The sequence below is a fragment of the Meles meles genome, chromosome 12 (assembly GCF_922984935.1).
Source record: "Meles meles chromosome 12, mMelMel3.1 paternal haplotype, whole genome shotgun sequence".
NCBI classification, from domain to species: Eukaryota; Metazoa; Chordata; class Mammalia; order Carnivora; family Mustelidae; genus Meles; species Meles meles.
The window spans coordinates 13,980,066-14,002,849 of NC_060077.1; the positions used below are offsets into that span (position 1 = coordinate 13,980,066).

General features: G+C 44.7%; 1 protein-coding gene across 3 annotated transcripts in view; it reads right to left on the reverse strand.

Moving 5' to 3' along the window:
- The window catches only part of CLIP1 (CAP-Gly domain containing linker protein 1), a 122,272-nt gene that overhangs the window by 64,508 nt on the left and 34,980 nt on the right, over positions 1–22,784 (reverse strand). For all 3 annotated transcript variants that reach the window (XM_046024180.1, XM_046024181.1, XM_046024178.1), the window contains exons 2-5: positions 22,294–22,488; positions 17,331–17,902; positions 2,225–2,349; positions 474–696 (exon numbers count right to left, since the gene is read on the reverse strand). In XM_046024180.1, the coding sequence (XP_045880136.1) occupies positions 474–696; positions 2,225–2,349; positions 17,331–17,902; positions 22,294–22,378 (1,005 nt within the window). In that variant the 5' untranslated portion in view covers positions 22,379–22,488. The remainder of the gene's footprint in view (positions 1–473; positions 697–2,224; positions 2,350–17,330; positions 17,903–22,293; positions 22,489–22,784) is intronic.

Below are 22,784 nucleotides of genomic sequence, written 5' to 3' on the forward strand. Positions count from 1 at the left end.
CCACACATTAACCGCTTTCAGTGGGTTAGATTCGATTAGCATACTACCGAAATTCTAAGAACATGCCTTTTCTCAAAACACTTTAGTTCCTCAAATTGTTTGACGTCAGAGAGACCGAGGTCATTGAGGAAAAGGACCCCTCCAACTTTCCTGCCGTTCTTGTGCCCGAAATAATTTCAAAAAAAGAGAAATCATCCCATATGTGAGACTCAACAATAGTTACTACAGGACAGGCTCAGCAAGAACTGGTACATCTTGGGGCCTTAAGACTCTGAAAGCGATGTTCAAAATTCTACTTCCAAATTTGACTTCTTGCTAAAGCTCTGTTGTGTGAAACCTAGAACAGGCCTCCACCAGCTACAGTGAACATTCGGTTCAAGGCAGTTAATAGCTCTGAAAGCAAAGCAGGTTCGCCAGCAGCAGGCGCTCATCGCCTGGACGCAGAAGCATGCAGTGAGAACAGGGAGGCTTACTAATCCTGTCCGGCTGGGCTTGCTGCTCACGGAGGAGGCCACCGAGCTCATGGAGCTGAGAGACGAGGCAGAAGGGCTGCGCTTCAGGCTGGCGGGGGTGGTCGCCATCACTCGCCTCACGGCAGCGGCCTTGGCTTTGGCTGGTGTAGTGGAAGGGAAGCCAATCTTGGTCACTTTGTGGACAGGGGCAAACAAGCCATATTTGGGTTGGCACTGAAAATACCTTTAGAGAATAACAATAAAAGCAGTGACAAAAAACTTAATTACAAGAAATAACAACTATAAATAAAAGCATCGTTTTTTTGGTCATCACTTATGACGGGTTTGCTCTGAGTACTACCAGCAAACCGGGGCAGTCAAGCAGCATACAGCGTTCACATGTATGTAGGCTGATAACCTCTACAACTTTTAGAAAACACACTAACGAGTAACAGTATGATACACAGAGACAGAATTACCAGCTACTACTGAAGTGCTCCTCAGGTGCAAAGGGACTGAATATTGCTACTGTCTGACAAACTTACAGCAGAGGGGTCCAGACAGTGATGGGTCCATGTGGGTTCATCAGTTGTAACAAACGCACCACCAGGGTGCAGGAGGCTGAAAATGGGGGGTGGGGTGGGGGAGGTGGGGAGCAGGGGGCAGGGGCACACAGGAACTCTCCGTATCTTCCTCTCAATTTTGCTGTGAAACTAAAGTTGCTCTAAAAAAAAAGTCTTGGGGCACCTGGGTGGCTCATGGGTTGAGCCTCTGCCTTCGGCTTGGGTCATGATCTCAGGGTCCTGGGATAGAGCCCCGCATTGGGCTCTCTGCTCAGCGAGGAGCCTGCTCTCCGTCTCTCTCTCTCTCTGCCTGCCTCTCTGCCTACTTGTGATCTCTGTCTGTCATATAAGTAAATAAAATCTTTTAAAAAAATAAAAATAAAAGTCTTAAAAATAAATTGAATGCTTGCTCAGAATCTACTCAGACACAATACATGTATTAGTAAAAGAGAAAGTCAAAAGAACAGCTCCAATTCTAGTGGGGGGAAAAAACCCAGCAGATGAGTCTTAAGAAATAGAAATGCAGCTCTTGGGGCACACCTGGGTGGCTCAGTCAGATAAGTGCTGACTCCTGGATTCCATTCAGGTCTTGATTTCAGGGTCGTGGGATCAAGCCCCACCTCAGGCTCTGTGCTCAGTGAGGAGTCTGCTTAAGACTTTCTCTCCCAGGGCACCTGGGTGGCTCAGTGGGTTTAAGCCTCTGCCTTCAACTCAGGTCATGATCTCAGGGTCCTGGGATCAAGCCCTGCATTGGGCTCTCTGCTCAGCGGGAAGCCTGCTTCCTCCTCTCTCTGCCTACTTGTGATCTCTGTCTGTCAAATAAATAAATAAAATCTTTAAAAAAAAAAAAAAAAAAAGACTTTCTTTCCCTCTGGCTCTCTTTCTCTCAAACAAAAAAAATCTTTAAAAAAAAAAAATGCATCTCTTGGAGCGCCTGGCTGGCTCAGTCATTTAGCATCTGCCTTCAGCTCAGGTCAAGATCCCAGAGTCCTGGGATTAAGTCCCACATCAAGGCTCCTTGCTCAGCAGGAAGTCTGCTGCTCCCTCTCCCACTCCCCCTGCTTGTGTTCCCTCTCTCCTTGTCTCTCTCTGTCAAATAAAATCTTAAAAATAAATAAATACATAACATTTTAAAATGCAGCTCTTGGTGAAATCTGCTTGAGCACCTTTACACGCAGGAGGGAGAAGAGATTCCAGCTCCAGACAAACCTGGTTCCAGCAACTGCCCCATCGTTCTTCCCAAGAGGCTCATCCAACTCCACACCACACCATTCCCCCTTGGCAAAGTCTGTCTCCCCAAGAAACCGGACGACACCGGCCTTGGTGCCACCAACCTGGAAAAAGACAAGGTAAAAATAAAGAGATGGACATAATCCCAGATCTTAACCTTTTGCAGTTACAATGGATAATCAAGCGCAGGGCTCCACATTTCCCCACGACAGCTTCTTTTTTTTTTTTTAAGATCTTATTTATTTGTCAGAGAGAGGGAGGAGCGAGAGTGAGCACAAGCAGACAGAGTGGCAGGCAGAGGCAGAAGCAGGCTCCCCGCCGAGCAAGGAGCCCGATGTGGGACTAGATCCCAGGACGCTGAGATCATGACCTGAGCTGAAGGCAGCTGCTTAACCAACTGAGCCACCCAGGCGTCCCCCCACGACAGCTTCTTCTCGTTACCTTCTCTTCAGCTCTTAAAAGAGTTTCCTCCAAAGACTGGTGAAGTGTACCAGGGTGACACATTACCAGTGTGATCCGATAAATCCCAGTAATGAAACAGCCTAGCTACTATGGGGTGGCTGGGCTGTCCGCCCAATTAATCAGCCACCTCCTTAGAAAATACTTTATTACTCCAGAGGGATTCTCCTGCTTCAAAATAAGTATTGGCTACAAAAATAAAACCCATACATCCGTTGAAGAAAACAGAATTCATCCATTCTCCCTACACTGTACCGGCTGCTCTGTGTCCTCATCCTTTACATCTTCATCCACGGAAAGCAACAACACACACAGGATGGATATCCGCACATGCGCACACGTCTGCTTTTGGCCTAAGTGCACACTGCATGAAAATGAAAATTCTTTAAAATAATTTGACTCTACGGATGTTTTCTATTGGGAGGCCATCTCCTCACGACTGCTAAGATTACTATTCCTCACACTTTACTTCCCATGAACAAAGTTGTCTTTTTGAAGGTGTAACTCTTTGTCCCAGCCATTGTTTGATGTACTATGCAAACATTATCTCCAAAACTACCCACTAGCATTTATGAATTATTCCTTCCTTTGCCATTACTTTTCTATTCCAAACACTCATTTTGCCACGGGCAAACACACAAGAACACACTGATGTGTGTGAGTCTTTCTACAGGTTTGAAAGTTCAGTATTTGTGCTACAATACATTACATTACAGGCATTGTGTAAGGCACAATACGTGCATTAGAGGCATTAGAATTTCCGCCGCTTCACAGTCTGTCCCCCCAGCGAGTGCTGGTGTCCCGTATGGCTCCTGCAGAGTCCTCGTTTTCCTCCTTTTTTCTAAGCTCTTTTTCCTAACTGCTGCTTTAGAAATTTGCCCTCCCCCATGACCAAGAGCAGTCACTACAGGAATGTAAGAACATTATAAGCAAAAAATAAATGCTTTGTATTTATTATGTTGTATTCTCAACACTTGTGGCCACTCTCCCTGACGTGCTCTGGAGGCGGGCTAGGGTCCCGCAGCAGGGGGCTATCACAGTAGGCACTTCCCTCACTTTTCCTTTGAGAAGAAGTATCAGGAAAAAGTTCCTTTTTCTTACTGATTAAAAAAAACAACAACAAAAACAAAAAAAAATAAAACAAAACAAAAAACCCTCTTTATCCATGACAAACTTAAATTAATTCTTGAATAGGGGTGCCTGGGTGCTCAGAAGGTCAATCTTCTTCCTTCAGCTCAGGTCATGATCCTGAAGTCCTAGCATCAAGTCCTATACTGGGCTCCCTGCTCAGCGGGGAGTCTATATCTTCCTCTTCCTCTGCCCCTCCCTGCTGCTCATTTTCTGTCTCTTTCAAATAAAGTCTTTTTAAAAAATTAATTCTTGAATAGCCAATACATTTTCATGGTTCCAAAAATTTTAATGCAAATATGCACTGAGGACGTCTGGGTGGAGCAGTCAGTTAAGCATCTGACTCTTGGTTTGGGCTCAGGTCCGACCTCAGGGTCTGGAGACCAAGCCCTCTCTGAGGCTTGGGCTCAGCCCGGAGTCTGCTTAAAAGACTCCCTCCCTCCCTGGGCGTCTGGGTGGCTCAGTCCAGTGGTTAAGCGTCTATCTTCCGCTCGGGGTTGTGATCCCAGGGTCTTGAGATAGAGCCCCACCCACATCCAGTTCCCGCTCAGCAAGGAGCCTGCTTCTCCCTCTCCCTGCTGCACTCCCTACTTGTGCTTGCTGTCAAATAAATAAATAAAATCTTAAAAAAAAAAAAGACCCCCCCCGCCCCTTCCCTCCCACCCCTCCCAACCTCACCCCCCACCCTGTACATGCACGCACACTCCCTCTCTCTCAAATAAATAAATCTCTTAAAATAAATAAATAAATAACATAAAGGAGCAAGCCTCAAGGGAGGACGTCTCCCTCACTGAACTCTAGTCCCACTCGCCTCCTCCCACCACGCAGGGAAGGGAAGGACTGTTCCTGACAGGCGATGCACACCTCCTCCCAGCAGTACTACATGCGGATGAAAGCAAGCACTAGTGTGTATGCTTATTTCTCCTTTTTATTTTCACACAAAAGCGGTGTTTTATATCCGCTGGGGTGCACCTTGCAGAACACAGACAACTTCCTTCTTTGTATTTGCAACTGCTGTCATTCTACCGTACGGACGCGTTCCAGTTTATTCAGTCAGTCCCGACTGACAGACGCTTAAGTAGTTTTTTTTTTTTTTAAGATTTTATTTATTTATTTGACAGAGATCACAAGTAGGCAGAGAGAGAGAGGAGGAGGAAGCAGGCTCCCTGCTGAGCAGAGAGCCAGACGCGGGCTCGATCCCAGGACCCTGGGATCATGACCAGAGCCGAAGGCAGAGGCTTTAACCCACTGAGCCACCCAGGCACCCCGACACCTAAGTAGGCTAATTCTAAAACAAGATCAATGGGACTGTGTTAAAAGTAGATTACAATGGGAAGGTAATTTATTTTATTGATCCTAAACCAGCCTTTTAGTTTTTTTTTTCTTCCGTTTTTGATGTTCTCTATTGTCTTGATCGCATTTTATCCTATTTCCTTTTTCCTGCTTCCTTTTGGTTTATTGTTCTTGCTTTCCTAGTTTCTTTTTAAATTTTTAAAAAATTTTCATTTGAGGCACACCTGGATTGTTCAGTTGGTTGGGCAATTGTCTTCGGCTTGGGTCATGATCCTGGAGTCCCAGTGATCAAGTCTGGCAACAGGCTCCCTGCTCAGTGGGGAGTCTGCTTCTCCCCCAACCTCTCTCCGAGTCTCCTGCTCTCTCATTCTCTCTCTCTCAAATAAATAAGTAAAATCTTTAAAAAAAAAAGAATCTTTCATTTGAGGTGGGGCCTGAACTCATGAGTATGAGATCAAGAGTCACACTCTCCACCAACTGAGCCAGTTGGGCATCCCTTTTTCCTAGGTTCTTAAGACTAACATGAAGTTTATTTTTGTCTTGCTTTTTAATACTAAAGGCACTCGTTTCTAAATTTTCTATGAATACAGCTTTCAATGAATCTGGGATGACACATTTCTTTCCAGTTTTAACCCTTTGTTGAAGATGGAAAGAAGTTAAGACCTCAAGCCTTCGTTCTTTTTCTCTAAAAGGGAAACTTTTTGTGAAACTGATTTAAGGAACCAAGGCAGATGGCTTAAGGTGCTCCATGTAGGAAAGGCTCAGGAAGGGTGACAGAGGGCAGGCAGAGCAAGGACATTACAGAAACGCCCTGGTGTCATGACAGGCGTCACTGAGGCAAGATGGAGTTCGAGAAGACTCCATGGCAGGAGCCCTGTTGTGTCCGGCACCGTGACCCACAATGCCCAGCCCAGCCCAGCAAAAACTCAACAAACATTTGCTGGATAAATGACAGGTGACTTTCTCCTTTGGAACCTACACAGAAAAGGCAGCTTTTCCACATAAACTGACCAAAGGAAAACATCACCTGTGGCTGAGGCTGAATTTGACGTCTCAGAAGCAAGTGAAGGAGAAGATATGGACACAGAGTGTGGCTCTGAAGTGGGTAAGTTCAAACGCCAGCCTTGTTGATTAGCCAAGTTGCTTAATTTCCAAAGCTCAGTTTCCTCATAAGTAAAATGGTGACAATTTGGGGACTATTGTGAGGGTTAAGGAAAATAATCCACAAGAAACTACTTCAGTGCCTGACAGTGTAAGAGTCACATTCTGCTGGCAGCCAGTTTGCCCACACTAACGGGAGTACTAGTTCTACGGTCTCCTATAGAAGCCGACCTCAGTTTTCTCCACCCCCTGCACCACACCACTCGGAGCTGCCGGCTACCCAGCATCCCATGAACAGAGCACGGATCAGTAAAGATAATATGATCTCAGGGGATCTGTGGAGTTCTTTGGGGGTCAGTCTAAGCTACCGTCATGACAACTGTTTTTCCAAGAGGCGTAACAGGCTGTGGTCAGTACATAATCCAAGCAAACCACAGGCCTCATTCAGAAGCTTTATTTAAAAAGATACCACAAGCAGCCCGGCGGGGTCTGTCTGCCGGTCCACGCGGCTGTGGCGTTCAACAAGAGCCCAGGGAAGCAGCCTATGAGAGGCCTCTGGCAGGCATGGATGCATTTGGATTTCCGGCAGCTACCCTGCTGGCCCGTCACGGAAGAGGTGCCCAGAATATAGCGTATTTCAGTGTGACAACTGAAGCCCACCACAAACAGGACCACTTCGAGGTCACAGGATCCCCGAGCTGGGATTTTCAGAATTCTTTCAGAAGAAAGAAGCCGGAATAAAAATCCCCAGATTCTAGGACACCACAGAAAGAGTCACCTGGAGTCAGACAGAGAGGATATTGAGTATCAGGAATATGGGGAAATCCTGCAGGCAAAAAGGCAATCTAACCTTGCGTGAAAGAATCCACGCTGGCCAAAGGCCCGCTGAGTGTACCGACTGTAGGAGCAGCTTCAGGGCCGAAGGCAATCCTGTTAAACATCAGTGAATACACACGGGGAAGAAGCCCCACCAGGGCAAGGAGTGTGGGAGAAACTTCAGTCAACGAGGGAGTCGGGCCATTCATGAAAAACTCCACACTGGACAGAGAAGCTTCAGGAATCATTTCACAGTGGTGAGAAGCCCTACAGATGTGATCGGTGTGGAAAAGCCTTTAGTCAGAAAGAGGTTTCATTGTTCACATCAGAGTCCACACAGGCCTGAAACCTTATCCCTGTACACAGGGCAGGAAGAGTTTTCACACCAGAGGGCTCTGAATCCTACCCGGCAAAATCCACAAGGAGAGACACCCTATCTGTGTGGCCCACGTGGGAAAAGCTTCACTTAGGAAATGCACCAGCGAAGCTGCTGTCAAAGACTCGCCCTCCGACCACTCTCTTCTTCTTCTTTTTTTAAGATTTTCTTTCTTTATTTGAGATACAAAGAGACAGAGACAGAGCATGAGCAGGGAGCAAAAGGCAGAGGAAGAGGGAGAAGCAGACTCTGCCGAGCAGGGAGCTGGACATGGGCTTAACCGTCAGAGCCAACCAGGCGCCCTTGACCGCTTTCTTCAAAGGAAGTCCTCTTTATGAATTAAAAGTACAAAATCTTCTGATCAAGCAACCTATCCAATTCCATGGAATGAATGGAGACTCTTTCAGAATGACCATTATTAGACAGGGGAAACTGACTTTTCTCCTTCCCTCCAAATGAATTTATGGAAAATAAATGTTATTTACTATAAAAGGATAAAAATTTTAAGAAGTTAAAAATAGGGGCGCCTGGGTGGCTCAGTCGTTAAGCACCTGCCTTCAGCTCAGGTCATGATCCCAGGGTCCTGGGATCAAGCCCGACTTTGGGCTCCCTGCTCAGCAGGGGGCGTGCTTCTCCTTCTTCCACTCCCCCCTGCTTGTGTTCCCTCTCTTTTGTCTTTCTGTGTCAAATAAATTTTTAAAAAATCTTTTAAAAGAAAGTTAAAAATACCACAAATAGTAGATAAGCAATTATTTCTCTAAATGCAACAAATAAAATATATATTTACCCTGAAGAAAAAAATACCATGCCACAAAATTTATTTGAAATATATGACTACTGGTTCCTAGAATGGGTGGTTTTCTATACTTTTTCTCCCACTGAACTTTGAACTCTTTTTTTTTTTTTAAGATTTTTAAAATTTATTTACTTGACAGAGATCACAAGTAGGCAGAGAGGCAGGCAGAGAGAGGGGAAGGGAAGCAGGCTCCCTGCCAAGCAGAGAGCCCGATGTGGGGCTCGATCCCAGGACCCTGGGATCATGACCTGAGCCGAAGGCAGAGGCTTTAACCCACTGAGCCACCCAGGCGCCCCTGAAATTTGAACTTTTGACTCATATGACAGACAATATGCTTTCCCTCTTCCTGTAAAATATCATCAGTGGTTGCTCAAAATATCTTCAACAGAGACAGGAAGTCACATGAAGTTAAAATCACTCAAATGCTTTTCTGCTTAATCACTCTAGGGTTACATTTTTTCCCTAGGCATTTATACATGATTGCATAAAGTTAGTTTTACTTCTCAAGTGCTTTAGAGAATCCACAGTATTTTAGTATGTGCAGCTTCATTAGGTTTAAGACCCAATTTTCAAAATCTACATGTTAGGGGATGATATCAAGATTCTTAGAGAAAAAAAAAAATTCAACATAAAAACAAAAAACTAGATCCATGGCAAACACAAATAACTACAATTTCCTATCTTTACTCTCAAGATATGAGCATATTAACTTCTCAACTGTGGTCAGTCTAAGTCAAAATTAGAAGTCACTACTGGAGACAAAATTAATTTAAACTAGAAACTCAACTAAAGGAAAACGAAGCCAGTCATCATGCTTTAGAAAATCTCAGATTTCTAAGTTCTCATCCACTCATTCGATACTTATTTCTTGAATGCTTGGGTCTTTGAGACACAAATATAAACAGAAAACAGTGTTGGCCATCAGTGGAGAGAGAAACCGGTACAAGTAATTCCACTGAAGAGTAGTAAGTGCTTTAAGATGACAAAATGCTGCAGGAACAGACAAATGCCTTCTTGCAAACTCCTGTACAAATAGGAACAATGACAAATTCTGCTGGCTAACGAGCGGGACACAGACAGGAAAGTGGAAACACTTAATGCTCTCTGAACTCCCCCCATCTTTTTATGATCAATCCCAAACAAACCATGTAATCTCCCTGTGCCTCAGTTTACAAAGCTATCAAGTGTCCAGTGAGTGCTAACAATGGACTGTCTCACAGGAATATGTGAGCAGCAAACCTTTGTGGACTTGCTCTGTTCTAAGTGAAGCACCTTTTTTTTTTTTTTTTTTTTAAGATTTATTTGAGAGAGAGAGAGGGAGCGAGCAAGCAGTGGGAGACACAGATGGAGAGGGAGAGAGAGGGACTTTCAAGCAGACTTCCTGCTGAGCACCAAGCCCTGTGCAGGACCTTGAACTGAAACCAAGAGTTGGCCGCCGAACAGACTGAGCCACCCAGGTGCCCCAAGCTGCTTATTTATAAAAAGGTAAATATGGCTAATTGATACTTACCAAGTACAGATTAAGCTCTGGCTGAAAATTCAATCAGCTGTGAAATGAAGGTGCCAGCATAGGTATTTTCTATTACCTCAACTAGAGACCCAACCCCTTTTGGGTTGGTTCCTCCAAGCAAGTCTCCCACAGAGAAGGGTAAAACCTTCCTGCCCTGTTTTTACCTCTTATCATACCTTACAATTTTACTTCTCCCTTTCGAAGGTATGTGGCAGCTATACCTAAAACCTCTAGCTCTTTAACAATCTTTAGGAGTACCTATTAGGCTGGCAGGCACTATCCTAAGTGCTGGGGAGATGAACATGAATGCCATACAAAGTTTCTAGACCTTCACGGAGCCTAAATTCTAGTCAGGGGAAAATGGACAATAAACAAGTAAATAACTGAGAAGAACGTTTTAAGTAGTGTAGAGGGCTAGGAAACAAAACAAAATAGGGTGATGTCACACTGTCTGCGCAGGTGACAGGGAAAGGGTCCCTGAGGAGGTAACCTTTGAGCCAAGGCTCCAATGCCTGATTACAAGGCATCAAGCATGCTGAGACACAGGGGTAGAACATTCCAAGCAGAAGAAACAGCAAATCCCAAGGTGCAGATGAGTCTAGGGTTTAGGAAACAGCACAGGAGCCAGGGTAGCTGAGTGGGGTAAGGCAGGGAGACGTGTGGAGGAAGGGGAGCTCCGAGAGGGTGGGCAGGGCGCAGAGCATGTGGGCCCTGCGGGTCCCAGGAAGGAAGTCAGATTTTTATCTGAACGTGATGGGAAGCCCTATTAGATAGCAGTGTGTTGGTTTTGGTCACTGCAAATCTATAGCATCGAGAGGTCTATAGCAAGGTCTGGCACAGAGGAGACAATTGACATATTTCCTGAATGGACTGGAGGGTGTTCAATACAGCTGTTACAGGTTCTCTAGGCTAAACAAACGTTGTGGTTTCTTTACTCCCTTTATGCCATCAATTTGTAACAGATGACAGTTAATAAATGCTCTTAGAAAATTAACATGACGAGCACAGATGATGTAGAACAGACTCATAAACTCTAACTCGCCTGAGAACAAACAGGTAAAGATGACATAATTATGAAGACAATGGCTAAAAGAAGAAAAAGTTATGCCTGACTTGCATGTTAACTCTTGAAATCCATCTTCTCTTCCCAGGAAGAAAAGGGTGGATGGGTAGAGCAGGGGGTAATGTGGGCACAGAACTACTAACTCTTTCATACAAACTTGTAAGTACCAAAATCAGAATATTTTGAACTAGGAGCATGAATCCCTTTAACAAAAATTTAAGTAAATAGTGAATGGATAAATAAAATATAGATCCATAAAACAGAGTATTTTAGTCATGAGAACCAATGAACTGCAACACGGTGAGCCTTAAAACAAAATTTATATGGAAGCCAGACACAAAAAAACCTCTACACAATGGCATTTAGACAAAATATCCAGCAAAGGTGTATGCCAGAAAGAAGATCAGTGATTGCCTGGGGATGGAGGTGGAGTAGACATGCCTAGTCAAATGGTAAGAGGGAACTTCTTACGGTGAGAGAAATATTCTAAAACTGAATTACAGTGACTGCCTAACTGTATATATTTATTTAAAATCACTGGGGCAGGGCGCCTGGGTAGTTCAGTGGGTTAAGCCTCTGCCTTCGGCTCAGGTCATGATCTTAGGGTCCTGGGATCGAGTCCCTCATCGGGCTCTCTGCTCAGCGGGGAGTCTGCTTCCCCCTCTCTCTCTGATGGCCTCTCTGCCTACTTGTGATCTCAGTCTGTCAAAAAAAAATTTTTTTTTTTAAACAGAGTTGTACTGGGGCACCTGGGTGGCTCAGTCAGTTAAGCCACTGCCTTCAGCTCAGGTCGTGATTCTGGAGTCCCAGGATCCACATCCTGCTCCCTAGTAAGCAGGGAGTCTGCTTCTCCCTCTGACCCTCCCCACTCTTGTGCTCTCTCTCTTTCAAATAAATAAATCTTTAAAAATAAATAGAGTTGTATTTACTAGTATAGAAATGCCTCAAATCTACATAAGTATATTATGAAGTGTTTACACTAAATGGCCCCGCTATGGGCATGTTTTAAGTAAGTACAGATAAATCTCACAAACATAACTGAACAAATCAAGAAAGACACAAGAAGGAAGTACGCACTGCATGAACTGTAGTTCTTTTAAGGTTCGAGCACATACACAAAAAACCTTATGAATAAAGCTCTTCTTTGACTCTCAGGAAGACTTTTCCCTCTTTCACAGTATCCGAAAGACCTACAGATCTACACTGCAAGATTCTTAGTGTAAGAGCTCTGGGAGCAGCTTGTAAGAAAATAAAGCTTGTCGTTTCAAAAATAAAATGCTGAAACGTCTCCCCATATACAGTTATAAGCTAAGAATTCAGCATAAAACACACAGTTGTGTTGAAACACAACAGCTGGAAGTCGGTAGCCTCCTTGAATAATCAAATATACCTTAAAAACGCAGCAAGACCGTCTGAAAAACAACCAGGGCAATTAGTTACCCCAGAGATTCCCAGTCTGCAAAGAGGTATGTTTCTGAGAGTCCAGCAAACCACAGCAGAAAGCAACCTCCAGTGAGACGCATGCGGTACTCATGAGGACAGATGGGAGCACAGAGAGGCCAGAGAGACATGGCAAAGACACAGATGGGTTTGCTACAAGCAGCTCTGAGGTCCCTCCTCGAGCCTCCAGATACTAAACCCAAATCAGAACAGCTTACTCTGTGGCTAATTCGTTCCACTGGTGACTGTGAGCATAAGGTGCGGGGGAGAGGTGACAAGGGGGAGCTTCTGCAAGCCCTAACTGCCTTCCTGAGACACACGTGCCTGATTCAGTCAGCTCCAGAGCTTCTGCCTGACTCTCACACAGCTCATCTGGCTGAACATCGCACCCAATGCAGAAACCTACCTGCTCACTCCTCCTGCAATGGGGGGAAGAATCAAAGTTACATGGGGCGAAGGTTTGGAGAAGGCAAGCTCACCTCCCTCTCCTCTGCACTAGTTCAGCATGACAAGAGCCATGAGCGGGCCCTATGGGTAGGACTGGGAAAATTCTAGACCAAACCTCACATAACAGGGATCTAATGATCTTAGTTTCACTGGGATTTTGGTAATCAACAGCATTTTTCTTTAATTAGGAAAATTCCAGATCAAGTATTTTAGATTTCCAAACCTAATTTCCTTAATAAATTAATCTTGAAGTAAAAATGTTTCCTATTTCTAAATCAAAGATTTCTATTAAGCAAGGCAGCATGTTAAAGGAGAAAAGAACATCTGAACTGGGGTGTGGGGACACAATGAGACATGAACACATTTATCACACACCTATACAACCTAAGGCAAGTCCTGTTCCTTCTCTGGCCTTCAGTATACTATAAACAAATACACATACATATATACACACACATATACATACATAGAAACACACATACATACATACACATACGTGTGTATATATAATATACATCTATATTTCAGTATTTTATATATATGTATATATGGATTTTTTTTTTTTTTAGATTTTTAAAATTTATTTATTTGACAGAGAGAGAGAGCAGCAGCAGCAGCAGCAGAGGGACAGGGAGAAGCAGGCTCCCCGCTGAGCAGGGAGCCGATATGGGGTTTGGTTTGATCCCAGGATCCCAGGATCATGACCTGAGGCAAAGGCAGATACTTAACTGAGCCACCCAGGTGCTGCTGGGCTTCAGTATTATAAGCAAAAAGAGGCATTTGGTGATCTCAAAAGATTCTTTCCAGCTCTAAAATGTTGTGGTTCTAAGGTACTCCTGTAATTTCTCCCAGAAATACTAACCAAAGGCAGTAAATCATTTTATCGCTTCTGATAACACACTCATATGACTTCAGATTCTTACAGATTCAAATGAAATTCTGTTCCAAGTACACTAGTTTTGGACAGGTCATTAAAATTTTCCTAGAAATACACCATTCAAGTCTCTATGAGCCAAACAGCACCTGCACATTCTCCTTCCTTCTTCCCATAGAACTGCAGGAAGTCTCCCTCTCTTAATCAAAGGCCAAGTGATCCCCTGGGTGAGCTGGGGGGTGCCACCACCTTCCTGGAACCTCATCCACCACTGACTCCCCTCTTTACTGTATCTTTAACCTGTTCCCTGAGTCTAGCTCAGTTTAGTTAGGATATAAATACCCCAAACCCTGCCATCTTGAAAAAAAGAAAATAAACAAAATCTTTCTGAGACCCAACACTCCTCCAGGCTGACCTCTGAGATCTCCTCCAACTTCCAACCTCCTCAAAGAATGGTCACCTCCAACCCGTTCTTACCCAATCCATTCTTACAAAGCAGCCAGAGTGGTGTTCCCAAGCTACAAATCCAACATCACTCTCGTTGTTCTTAATGAGAACAGCCTGTCCTTGTAGGCCACATGGCACTTGTCCCTGCAGACCCCACCATCATTAACCAGGCTCACCTCCTACCACACTCACTGCGTCTGGGGAAGGACACTGGCCTTTTCCCCAAACACGCCAAAGCCTTCCCGTCTCAGGGAGTCTTTCTTCCCTCAGCGAGAAGGCTCTGTCTCCCCACCACCACTTTCTGCTGCCAGACCAATTCCTATCCTTCAGGTCCACTTTAATAATGACAGCCTCCTGGAAGCCTTTGGTTGTCAGTTAAACCAAGCTGACCATGTCATTCCGGCTGTCTTAGCAGCCAAGCAGTATGCCCCTGGACCAGTATTTCAATCACCTGTTTGTCACACTCGCCGGAGGAAAGGGAGAGTTTCTTGTTTTGAAAGTGTGCCCCGTAGGGGCACCTGGGTGGCTCAGTGGGTTAAGCCGCTGCCTTCGGCTCAGGTCATGATCTCAGGGTCCTGGGATTGAGTCCCACATCGGGCTCTCTGCTCAGCAGCAAGCCTGCTTCCCTCTCTCTCTCTGCCTGCCTCTCTACTTGTGATCTCTCTCTGTCAAATAAATAAATAAAATCTTTATAAAAAGAAAAAAAGAAAGTGTGCCCCGTGCTTTCTTGAATGGGAAAGAGGTCCTTCACAGAGAAGCACTTAGGACAGCACTGCATACACGCTGCAGTCTCATCTACAAGGTGGTCCTGTGCTGAGGTCATGGGTTTCTGATTTAACCAAAGCTCACTAGGTAAGTATGGGCCATAAGACTTAGAATCTGTCTATGCCCTTTAACCTAGTAATTCCACCTCTATGAAGTTATCCTACAAAAGTAAGATATATACCCAGAAAAAATTTTAGAAGATTCATGGTAGCAATGTCTATACAGCAAAGAAGAAAAAAAAGTTAGCATCATGACTCTCCATCTTGGGTACTGAGTTCAAATCCCACGATTGGTCTAGAGATTACTTAAAAATAAAAAGATCCTGGGGCGCCTGGGTGGCTCAGTGGGTTAAGCTGCTGCCTTCGGCTCAGGTCATGATCTCGGGGTCCTGGGATCGAGTCCCACATCGGGCTCTCTGCTCAGCAGGGAGCCTGCTTCCCTCTCTCTCTCTCTCTCTCTCTGCCTGCCTCTCTGTCTCCTTGTGATCTCTCTGTCAAATAAATAAATAAAATCTTTAAAAAAAATAAAATAAAAATAAAAAGATCCTTAAAAAAGAAAAGAGGGGGAGTGGGATTGTGGACATTGGGGAGAGTATGTGCTGTGGGGTGTGTAAACCTGGCGATTCGCAGACCTGTACCCCTGGGGATAAAGATACATTATATGTTTATAAAAAATAAGAAATAAAAAATTAAAAAAAAAAAGAAAAGAAAGGGCACCAAAAAGTCTTTGTTGCCACAAAAGAGCAGCTGTACCATATTCAAAGCTGGTACATCAGTGAACATCAGCTAAACAAACAAGATACAGGTTGAGCTCCATCCCACAGAAATGCTATCTTAAAAATGCTTTAAGTTCTAATGCATCAACCTTTGAAATTCATGATGATTTTAACTGAAGAGGGAACCTACTGACCTTGAAACTAAGGGATCCAGAAGGAACCCCGTGACGGTAAGAAGTATTAGTGGACCCCCAAAGATATGTGAGACCTCCTCAACACATGGAGGTGCTCTGGGCCTGGGAGGCAGAAGTTTTGGGTTCTAATTCTAAAATCTGCTGAGAACTCACTACGTGATTAGATAGTCACTTCATTTCTCTGGGCTTAAGCTTCCTTATCCGTAGGACAACAGTCATCAAAAACACTTACAATTTTACAACTACACTATCAATCATCAGCTCTCCACAAAAGGCCCTGGAGTAAAAAGACCACAGTTTAAAGGACAGGTCCACCCGTCTTTGGGTTGGGAACCCTTGGACTGGTGACCCCACTCCCCCGAGCCTCCGTCTCCTCCTCAGTTCCCCAAGGCTGCTCCAGAGCACCATGGAAATGTTCCACGAGACACTGGTACACTAAGGGCTAAGAGTTCTTCTCGTCCTCCTGCGGCATTCCTGGAAGCTGCCAGGCCTGGAGGAATTTACAGCTGCTGAACAGATACAAGGAAAGGCAGAGCACCAGGTCAGAGAATGCTGCCCGACTTCAGGCCCTACACTGAACTGACTGAAGTGTGGGAAGAGTAAAATAGTAAAGCTTCAAATTTCCATCAGGGAGAGACAGAGTTGCCTGAGTGTTCGCTATTTCCCAGGCATTGCTAAGAATTTTATATGCATATGAATTTTGTCTAATGTAATCCTTCAGTGATGCTGGGAGGTTAGTACCAGTATCATCTCATTCTTAGAGATGAGGAACCTCGAAGTTAAAAAGAACCTGCTGAGGTCACAAAGGCAGAACTGGGGGGTCAGCTCTGGCCTTTTGTTCAAAACAAAGAACAAACCGGGCACCTGGGTGGCTCAGTCGGTTAAGCAACTGCCTTTGGCTCAGGTGCTGATCCCAGGGTCCTGGGATCGAGCCACCTTGGGCTCCCTGCTCAGCGGGGAACCTGCTTCTCCCTCTCCCACTCCCCCTGCTTGTGTTCTCTCTCTCGCTGTGTCTCTCTCTCTCTGTCAAATAAATAAATAAAATCTTTTAAAAGTCAGTCAATCAATCAAAGAATAAAATCACTAGTCACAGCACTGACTTTATACATTGTTTCTTGCTTATTAGTAAATAGAAACTACTATACACTTCCTTCCTCTTCCTAGATCTCAAGCAGACAATTCCCAGACCTTAAAAGAAAAGAAACCGGAGATTAATTCAAAGGCACAGAAATTCTGAAATAACTTCCTATGATGCCTGAGTTTTTCAAGACACCTCAGGAAGCAGGATCTTATACAAGCCCACACACCATCCTTACAGCAAAAACTACAAATCAAGGGGAAAAAACCTTTTTATAAAGGCACCCTAGTCCACTCCTGAGCTTGTTTTGTTAAGAAATAGTTACAAGTAATAAACTCAATGTTCCTTTGGCTAAACTGGTCGGCAGAATCAGAACCAATCATTACAAACTTATGCTCATAACTACGCTCAAACCATAGAGTCAGCTTCTAGTTTGTTCCATGTTCACACATAAACCAAACACTAGAAAAGCTGGGTAATTTCTCTATTAATGAATGGTCCTTCTAGAACAGACTCCGAGTCTGTGTGCATTTCAACCACTTGTCAGTTCAACACAATGACCTCAGAAGGTTTCTAGACTCACCAATACTCTGTCTCCAATTTTGAGCTCTCTCTCTCCTTTCTTGATGGAACCGGCCTCTGAGAGGTTGGAGATAGATTCACTGGCAGTTTTTGTAAGGTTGCTGATCTGAGATGTAGCTGAAGGTTCCTTTGTTGTTGGCTGGGCTGATTTATGGGGGATATTTGAAGGGGCTACTGGGGAGGGGGTCATCATGCTGGCTGCGGAGGTGGACAGAGGCGAAGTCGTTCTGGAAGCAGGCGTTGTCTGCAGGCCGTTAGCCTCATCTTCTTCCTGCACCTTCCTTGTCAGCTTCGAAGGGCGGGTGAAAATGCCTTTTAGAGGCTCACACTGGAAATACCGAACTCCTGCCACAGAACCATCATTCTTGCCTATGGGTTCATCTAAAACAATCCCAGCCCACTGGCCTGGGGCAAACTGGGTTTCTCCCAGAAACTGGATGAATCCAGGCTTATTCCCATTCACCCAAACTCTCTCCCCGACGCGAAAGTCGTCCACAAACTCCTCTTGTGCCTCAGAGGACGGTGTGTTTGATGCTTTCTCACTGGACGTTGTTCTTTCTACCGTAGCTACAACTGCAAAGAGAAGAAAGGATCAGAAAAGACTCAATCTCTTGGGGCACCTGGGTGGCTCAGTGGGTTAAAGCCTCTGCCTTCAGCTCAGGTCATGATCCCAGGGTGCTGGGATCAAGCCCCACATCGGGCTTTCTGCTTCTCCCTCTCTCTCTGCCTGCCTCTCTGCCCTCTGTGATCTCTGTCTGTCAAATAAACGAATAAAATCTTTAAAAAAAGAAAAAAAAAGAAAAGACTCAATCTCATACGCAAGCAGACAACTCATAACTTGAAAGAAAATAAACTGGAGAAAGCCCAAGCAACAGGAGCACTCATGGCTCTTCTAAGATATTCTGTACGTCTGTCCTTCTAGTCTTTTTTTTTTTTTTTTTTTTTAAAGCAAGGAGGCCACAAGTACTTGACCCATTTGGGCACCTGCCTGGCTCAGTTAGAAGCGCATGGACTCTTGATCTCAGGGTCATGAGTGTGAGCCCCATGTTAGGTGTAGAGGTCACTTAAATCAATAAAACTTAAAAAAAAGGACTCAGCCCATCACTATCATTTTCAATTCTGTCGAAACTCAGTGAGCCGGTAGGATTTAATCTTTACTGGCAATTAAGACTGGAAAGTCAAAGCAAGTGGGGAAAAAATTCCCTTTCCCCAAGTTCACAACACAGGCCTGATTTCATTCTTTCCCCCACCCCTTGCCAAACATTTCTTTTTTTTTTTTTTTTAATGTTTATTAGACAGACAGAGATCACAAGTAGGCAGAGAGGCAGGCAGAGAGAGAGAGGAGGAGGCAGGCTCCCCACTGAGCAGAGAGCCCGATGCGCCACCCAGGTGCCCCCCTGCCACACGTATCTTGAGGAAACAACTTCCCGATCCCTGGAGATGGGTTCTATTCCCATGGGTGAGAGTTGTCAGGGAAGGCTGACAAGTCCAGGACCCTGGAGCCACAGATCTGCACTCGGGCTGGGAGGAGGAGGAGATTCAGGGGCACAGCCCTGCCATCTCACTCCAAGACCACCAAGTGAACCCATTCCTTCGCTGGCAGAGACAGAAAACACAGCAAGGGGGAAAGACAGCACCTGGCCCAACTTCCTGCTAAGGCAAGATGACTCCATGCAATCTCTACCCTGCGGTAAAAACAGAAGTTATATTTTGCCAGAAACGTGATATTTACACCAGAAACTCAAGCATTCAACCACTAAGCATTTATTAAATATTTGGTATGAACTGGCAAAGAAAGCCCACATTCTTAAATGCTCTACCATTTAGTAGGCAGACTGTGACCTTAGCTGGCACATGACCTCTCTGAGCTCAATTTCTTCACCTGTAAGGGGAAAGTAGTATATAAAGAGTTTCATTAAATCAGGGGTGTCTGGGTGGCTCAGTCATTAAGTGCTTGCCTTCAGCTTAGGTTATGATCGCAGGGTCCTGGGATCAAGTCCCACATCTAGCTCCTTGCTCAGCAAGGAGCCTGCTTCTCCCTCTCCCACTCCCCCTGCTTGTGTTTCCTCTCTCACTGTGTCTCTTGTCAAATAAATTTTTTAAAAAAGAGGTTTAAAAATAAAATAATGTACTTATTTATGCTCCCCCTTTCTATGGGTTTCTACCACTCCAGCACTAGTCCCAAGCATTGTTCTCACTAGGGGACAGAGCAAGACCGCATAGTCCATGCCCTTTTAGAGCCCAGAGCTTAGAGGTGTGGACACAGTCAAGAGACACACCTCTTGTGTGTCAAGAGACACAGATGACAGAAGTGCTGTGGAGGAGACAGGGCCGTTAGGCAGAGCAGTCAGGGAAGGCCTCCTGGAGGAGGAGGTCATATCTGGCCTGAGGCCTGATCAAAAGAAAGAAAGCAAGCATGAACTACGAGTAGATTGGGAAACAGTGGTCTGGCCAGCCTATAGCGGGTGCTGAACAGCCCCTTACGCTCGCTATCTATTAGAAGAGACTGTCATTTCAATTTGTGAAGGGTTTTTGGTTTTTTTCGTTTTTTTACAAGACAATAAATTATCTCAAATCAAACAGATAATTGCCAAAGACAGGCCAGCCAAGTCAGTTTCTTAGAATCCATTCCAGTTGTGTACATGAACCATTCTTCCTGACAGGGTGCTGCAAACATGAGTTTCTGAAAAACAATCTTCAAAAAGGGGCCCAACCAGGAAACGATCTCCTTTTAAGCATCTAAGTTTCAGTGTTTATAAGCTGCTTTACTCTTAATAACAACATGCACTGTGTGGCAAGTACTTTTGAGGAAACCAAGTTGAATTTCTCATGATCCCCTGCCTGACTTTACATGCTAAGGGATGTGCACAAAAAGTGCTAAAAAAGTGAAAAAGACTGCTAAAATGTGCTGGGGTGGGGTGAGTATGACCTTGGGAGGGTGCAAGGAACAGGCAACATTCAAAGGAGTCCTGAAGAGAGGAAGGATTTTGAGGGGAAGGAGAACAGGAGACACCACAGTAAAGCTTTCTTCTCCTCTAACATGTTTTACGGCCTCCCTGGTAAGATCCCAGTTTTATCATGACACACCAAATGGAAATCGGAGGGGGAAATGAACCATGAGAGACTGTGGACTCTGAGAAACAAACTGAGGTTTTGGAGGGTAGGGAGGTGGGGGGGTTAGGTGAGCCTGGTGGGGGGTATTGTGGAGGGCACATATTGCATGGAGCACTGGGTGTGGTGCATAAACAATGAATTTGGGAACACTGAAAAAAAATAAAATAAAACAATATTTTAAAAAATTAAAAATAGGGGGCACCTGGGTGGCTCAGTGGGTTAAAGCCTCTGCCTTTGGCTCGAGTCATGATCCTAGGGTCCTGGGATCGAGACCCGCATCAGGCTCTCTGCAAACCAGGGAGCCTGCTTCCCTTCCTCTCTTGCTGCCTGCCTCTCTGCCTACTTCTGATCTCTGTCTGTCAAATAAACAAAATCTTTAAAATAAATAATAAATTAAAAAGAGAAAAAAATGTAAATAACTTGGGATCTTCGTTCAGTCAACAAATATTTACTGAGCTCCTGTTAAGAGCCAGGCAATGGTCTAGGCATATGGGTAAATTTGGGCAGTGAAAAAAAACTACAAAGATCCTTGCCCTCATGGAAGATCAATGAGGTTTTAAGGAAAAATCTGAAGAAAAATGTTGGACTTAATATTTCATGGTGGACACTTGTCTGAATGGCTGGTAACCTATCTAATAGCATATAAAGCACATGAAAAGACCAGAAAAGCAAGCATCAGATGCCCTGACTCTCTTATTGAAGACCTTACATGGTCATTATGGACTGTAAACTGATATGGTGGTGGAGGAGACAGAGAGCAGATGGGAAAGAGGCTGCTGAAGACCATCAAGGCCACGGGTTCACCTATGACATGTGGAGGGTTTCCTGCATGGCCTAGACTCAAGCCAGTGCACTGCCTGCTCCCTTGAAACCAATGGCCAACTTCAGATCACTCAGTGTCATCAAATCTTTTAAGCCAGGGTCATCCTTCTTTTCTTTACACATCCCTAAACCCCAAAGAGAAAGGCCCAGTTGAGTTCAGGGAGACCCAGGGAGAAAAGGTATCTTTTTTTTTTCTTTTTGAAGACTTTATTTATTTATTTGACACAGAGAGACACAGTAAGAGAGGGAACACAAGCAGAGGGAGTGGAGAGGGAGAAGCAGGTTTCCCGCAGAGCAGGGAGCCCAATGCGGGGCTCGATCCCAGGATGCTGGGATCATGACCTGAGCGGAAGGCAGATGCTTAACGACTGAGCCACCCATGCGCCCCGAGAAAAAAGTATCTTAACGTTGTAAGGATTAAATACTGAAGTCACTTAACTATTTTAGCACCTTGCACTAAATTAACTAAGACCTCTTCCTTAAGATTTGTAGATACAGGGAGAGCCTGGGCGGTTCAGTCAGTTGAGCAGCCAACTCTTGATTTTTGGCTCAGGTCACGATCTCCGGGTCCTGGGATAGAGTCCTGTGTTGGCAGTTCGCACTCAGTGGGGAGTCCGCTTCAGGATTCTCTCTCCCTATGCCCCTCCCCACACCCTGCTCGCACTCTCTCTCTCTCTCTCAAATAAATAAATCTTTAAAAAATATTTTTAGGTATAAAATTCTGTACTTTCAAAGAGAGAGCAAGAGAGCACGAGCAAGGGGCGTGGCAGAGGGGGAGGGAGAGGGACAAGCACACTCCCCACTAACCACATAGCCCTACATAGGCCTGGACCTCAGGACCCTGAGATCATAACCTGAGCCAAAACCACGAGTTAAACCGCTAATCAACTGAGGCACCCAGGTGCCCCTAAAGGTGCATGTCTTTTCATTAAAACTTCTTCAAATATTTTTAAAAATATGAAATTGTTTAAGGCTGTCTTTTTAAAGTTTTCAAACAGGATTCTAACTTAGATATAAATCATCCTTACCAGCAGCAGGCGTCTTCAAGGCTGTGCCTCCAGGCTTAAGGATCTTGGTGGGGGCCTTAAGCCCACTTGGTTTTAGCATACTCATTGTCCTTAGTGTGTCAGAGCTGTTCTTCCTTTGCCTGTTGCCACTATCTTGCCCCAACCATTGATACAACTGTGGGTGTTTCTATGGTGAAGTCAGTCTCTGGGTTAAACCTGCAGGAGAAAAATAGAAACAGAATTTAGAATCTATGGGAGGAAGAAAGCAGAAGTAACACCTATTATTAAAGCAGCTTTCACCAGCTCAACTTTTCCTTACACGATGACAAACTGTCTCCACACTAAACCCAGGAAGCTAGATTAAAACACGAAAATGCTGGGGAAATGCTTTAGAAGCAATTTATGACACTAAAAACAAGCAGTTCAGCCTAACAATACATTCACTTCTCTTAACATTATGAGCTTGCTATGGTGCCTGTAGTCCACACCGTCTACAGAAGGGGGTTCCGAAA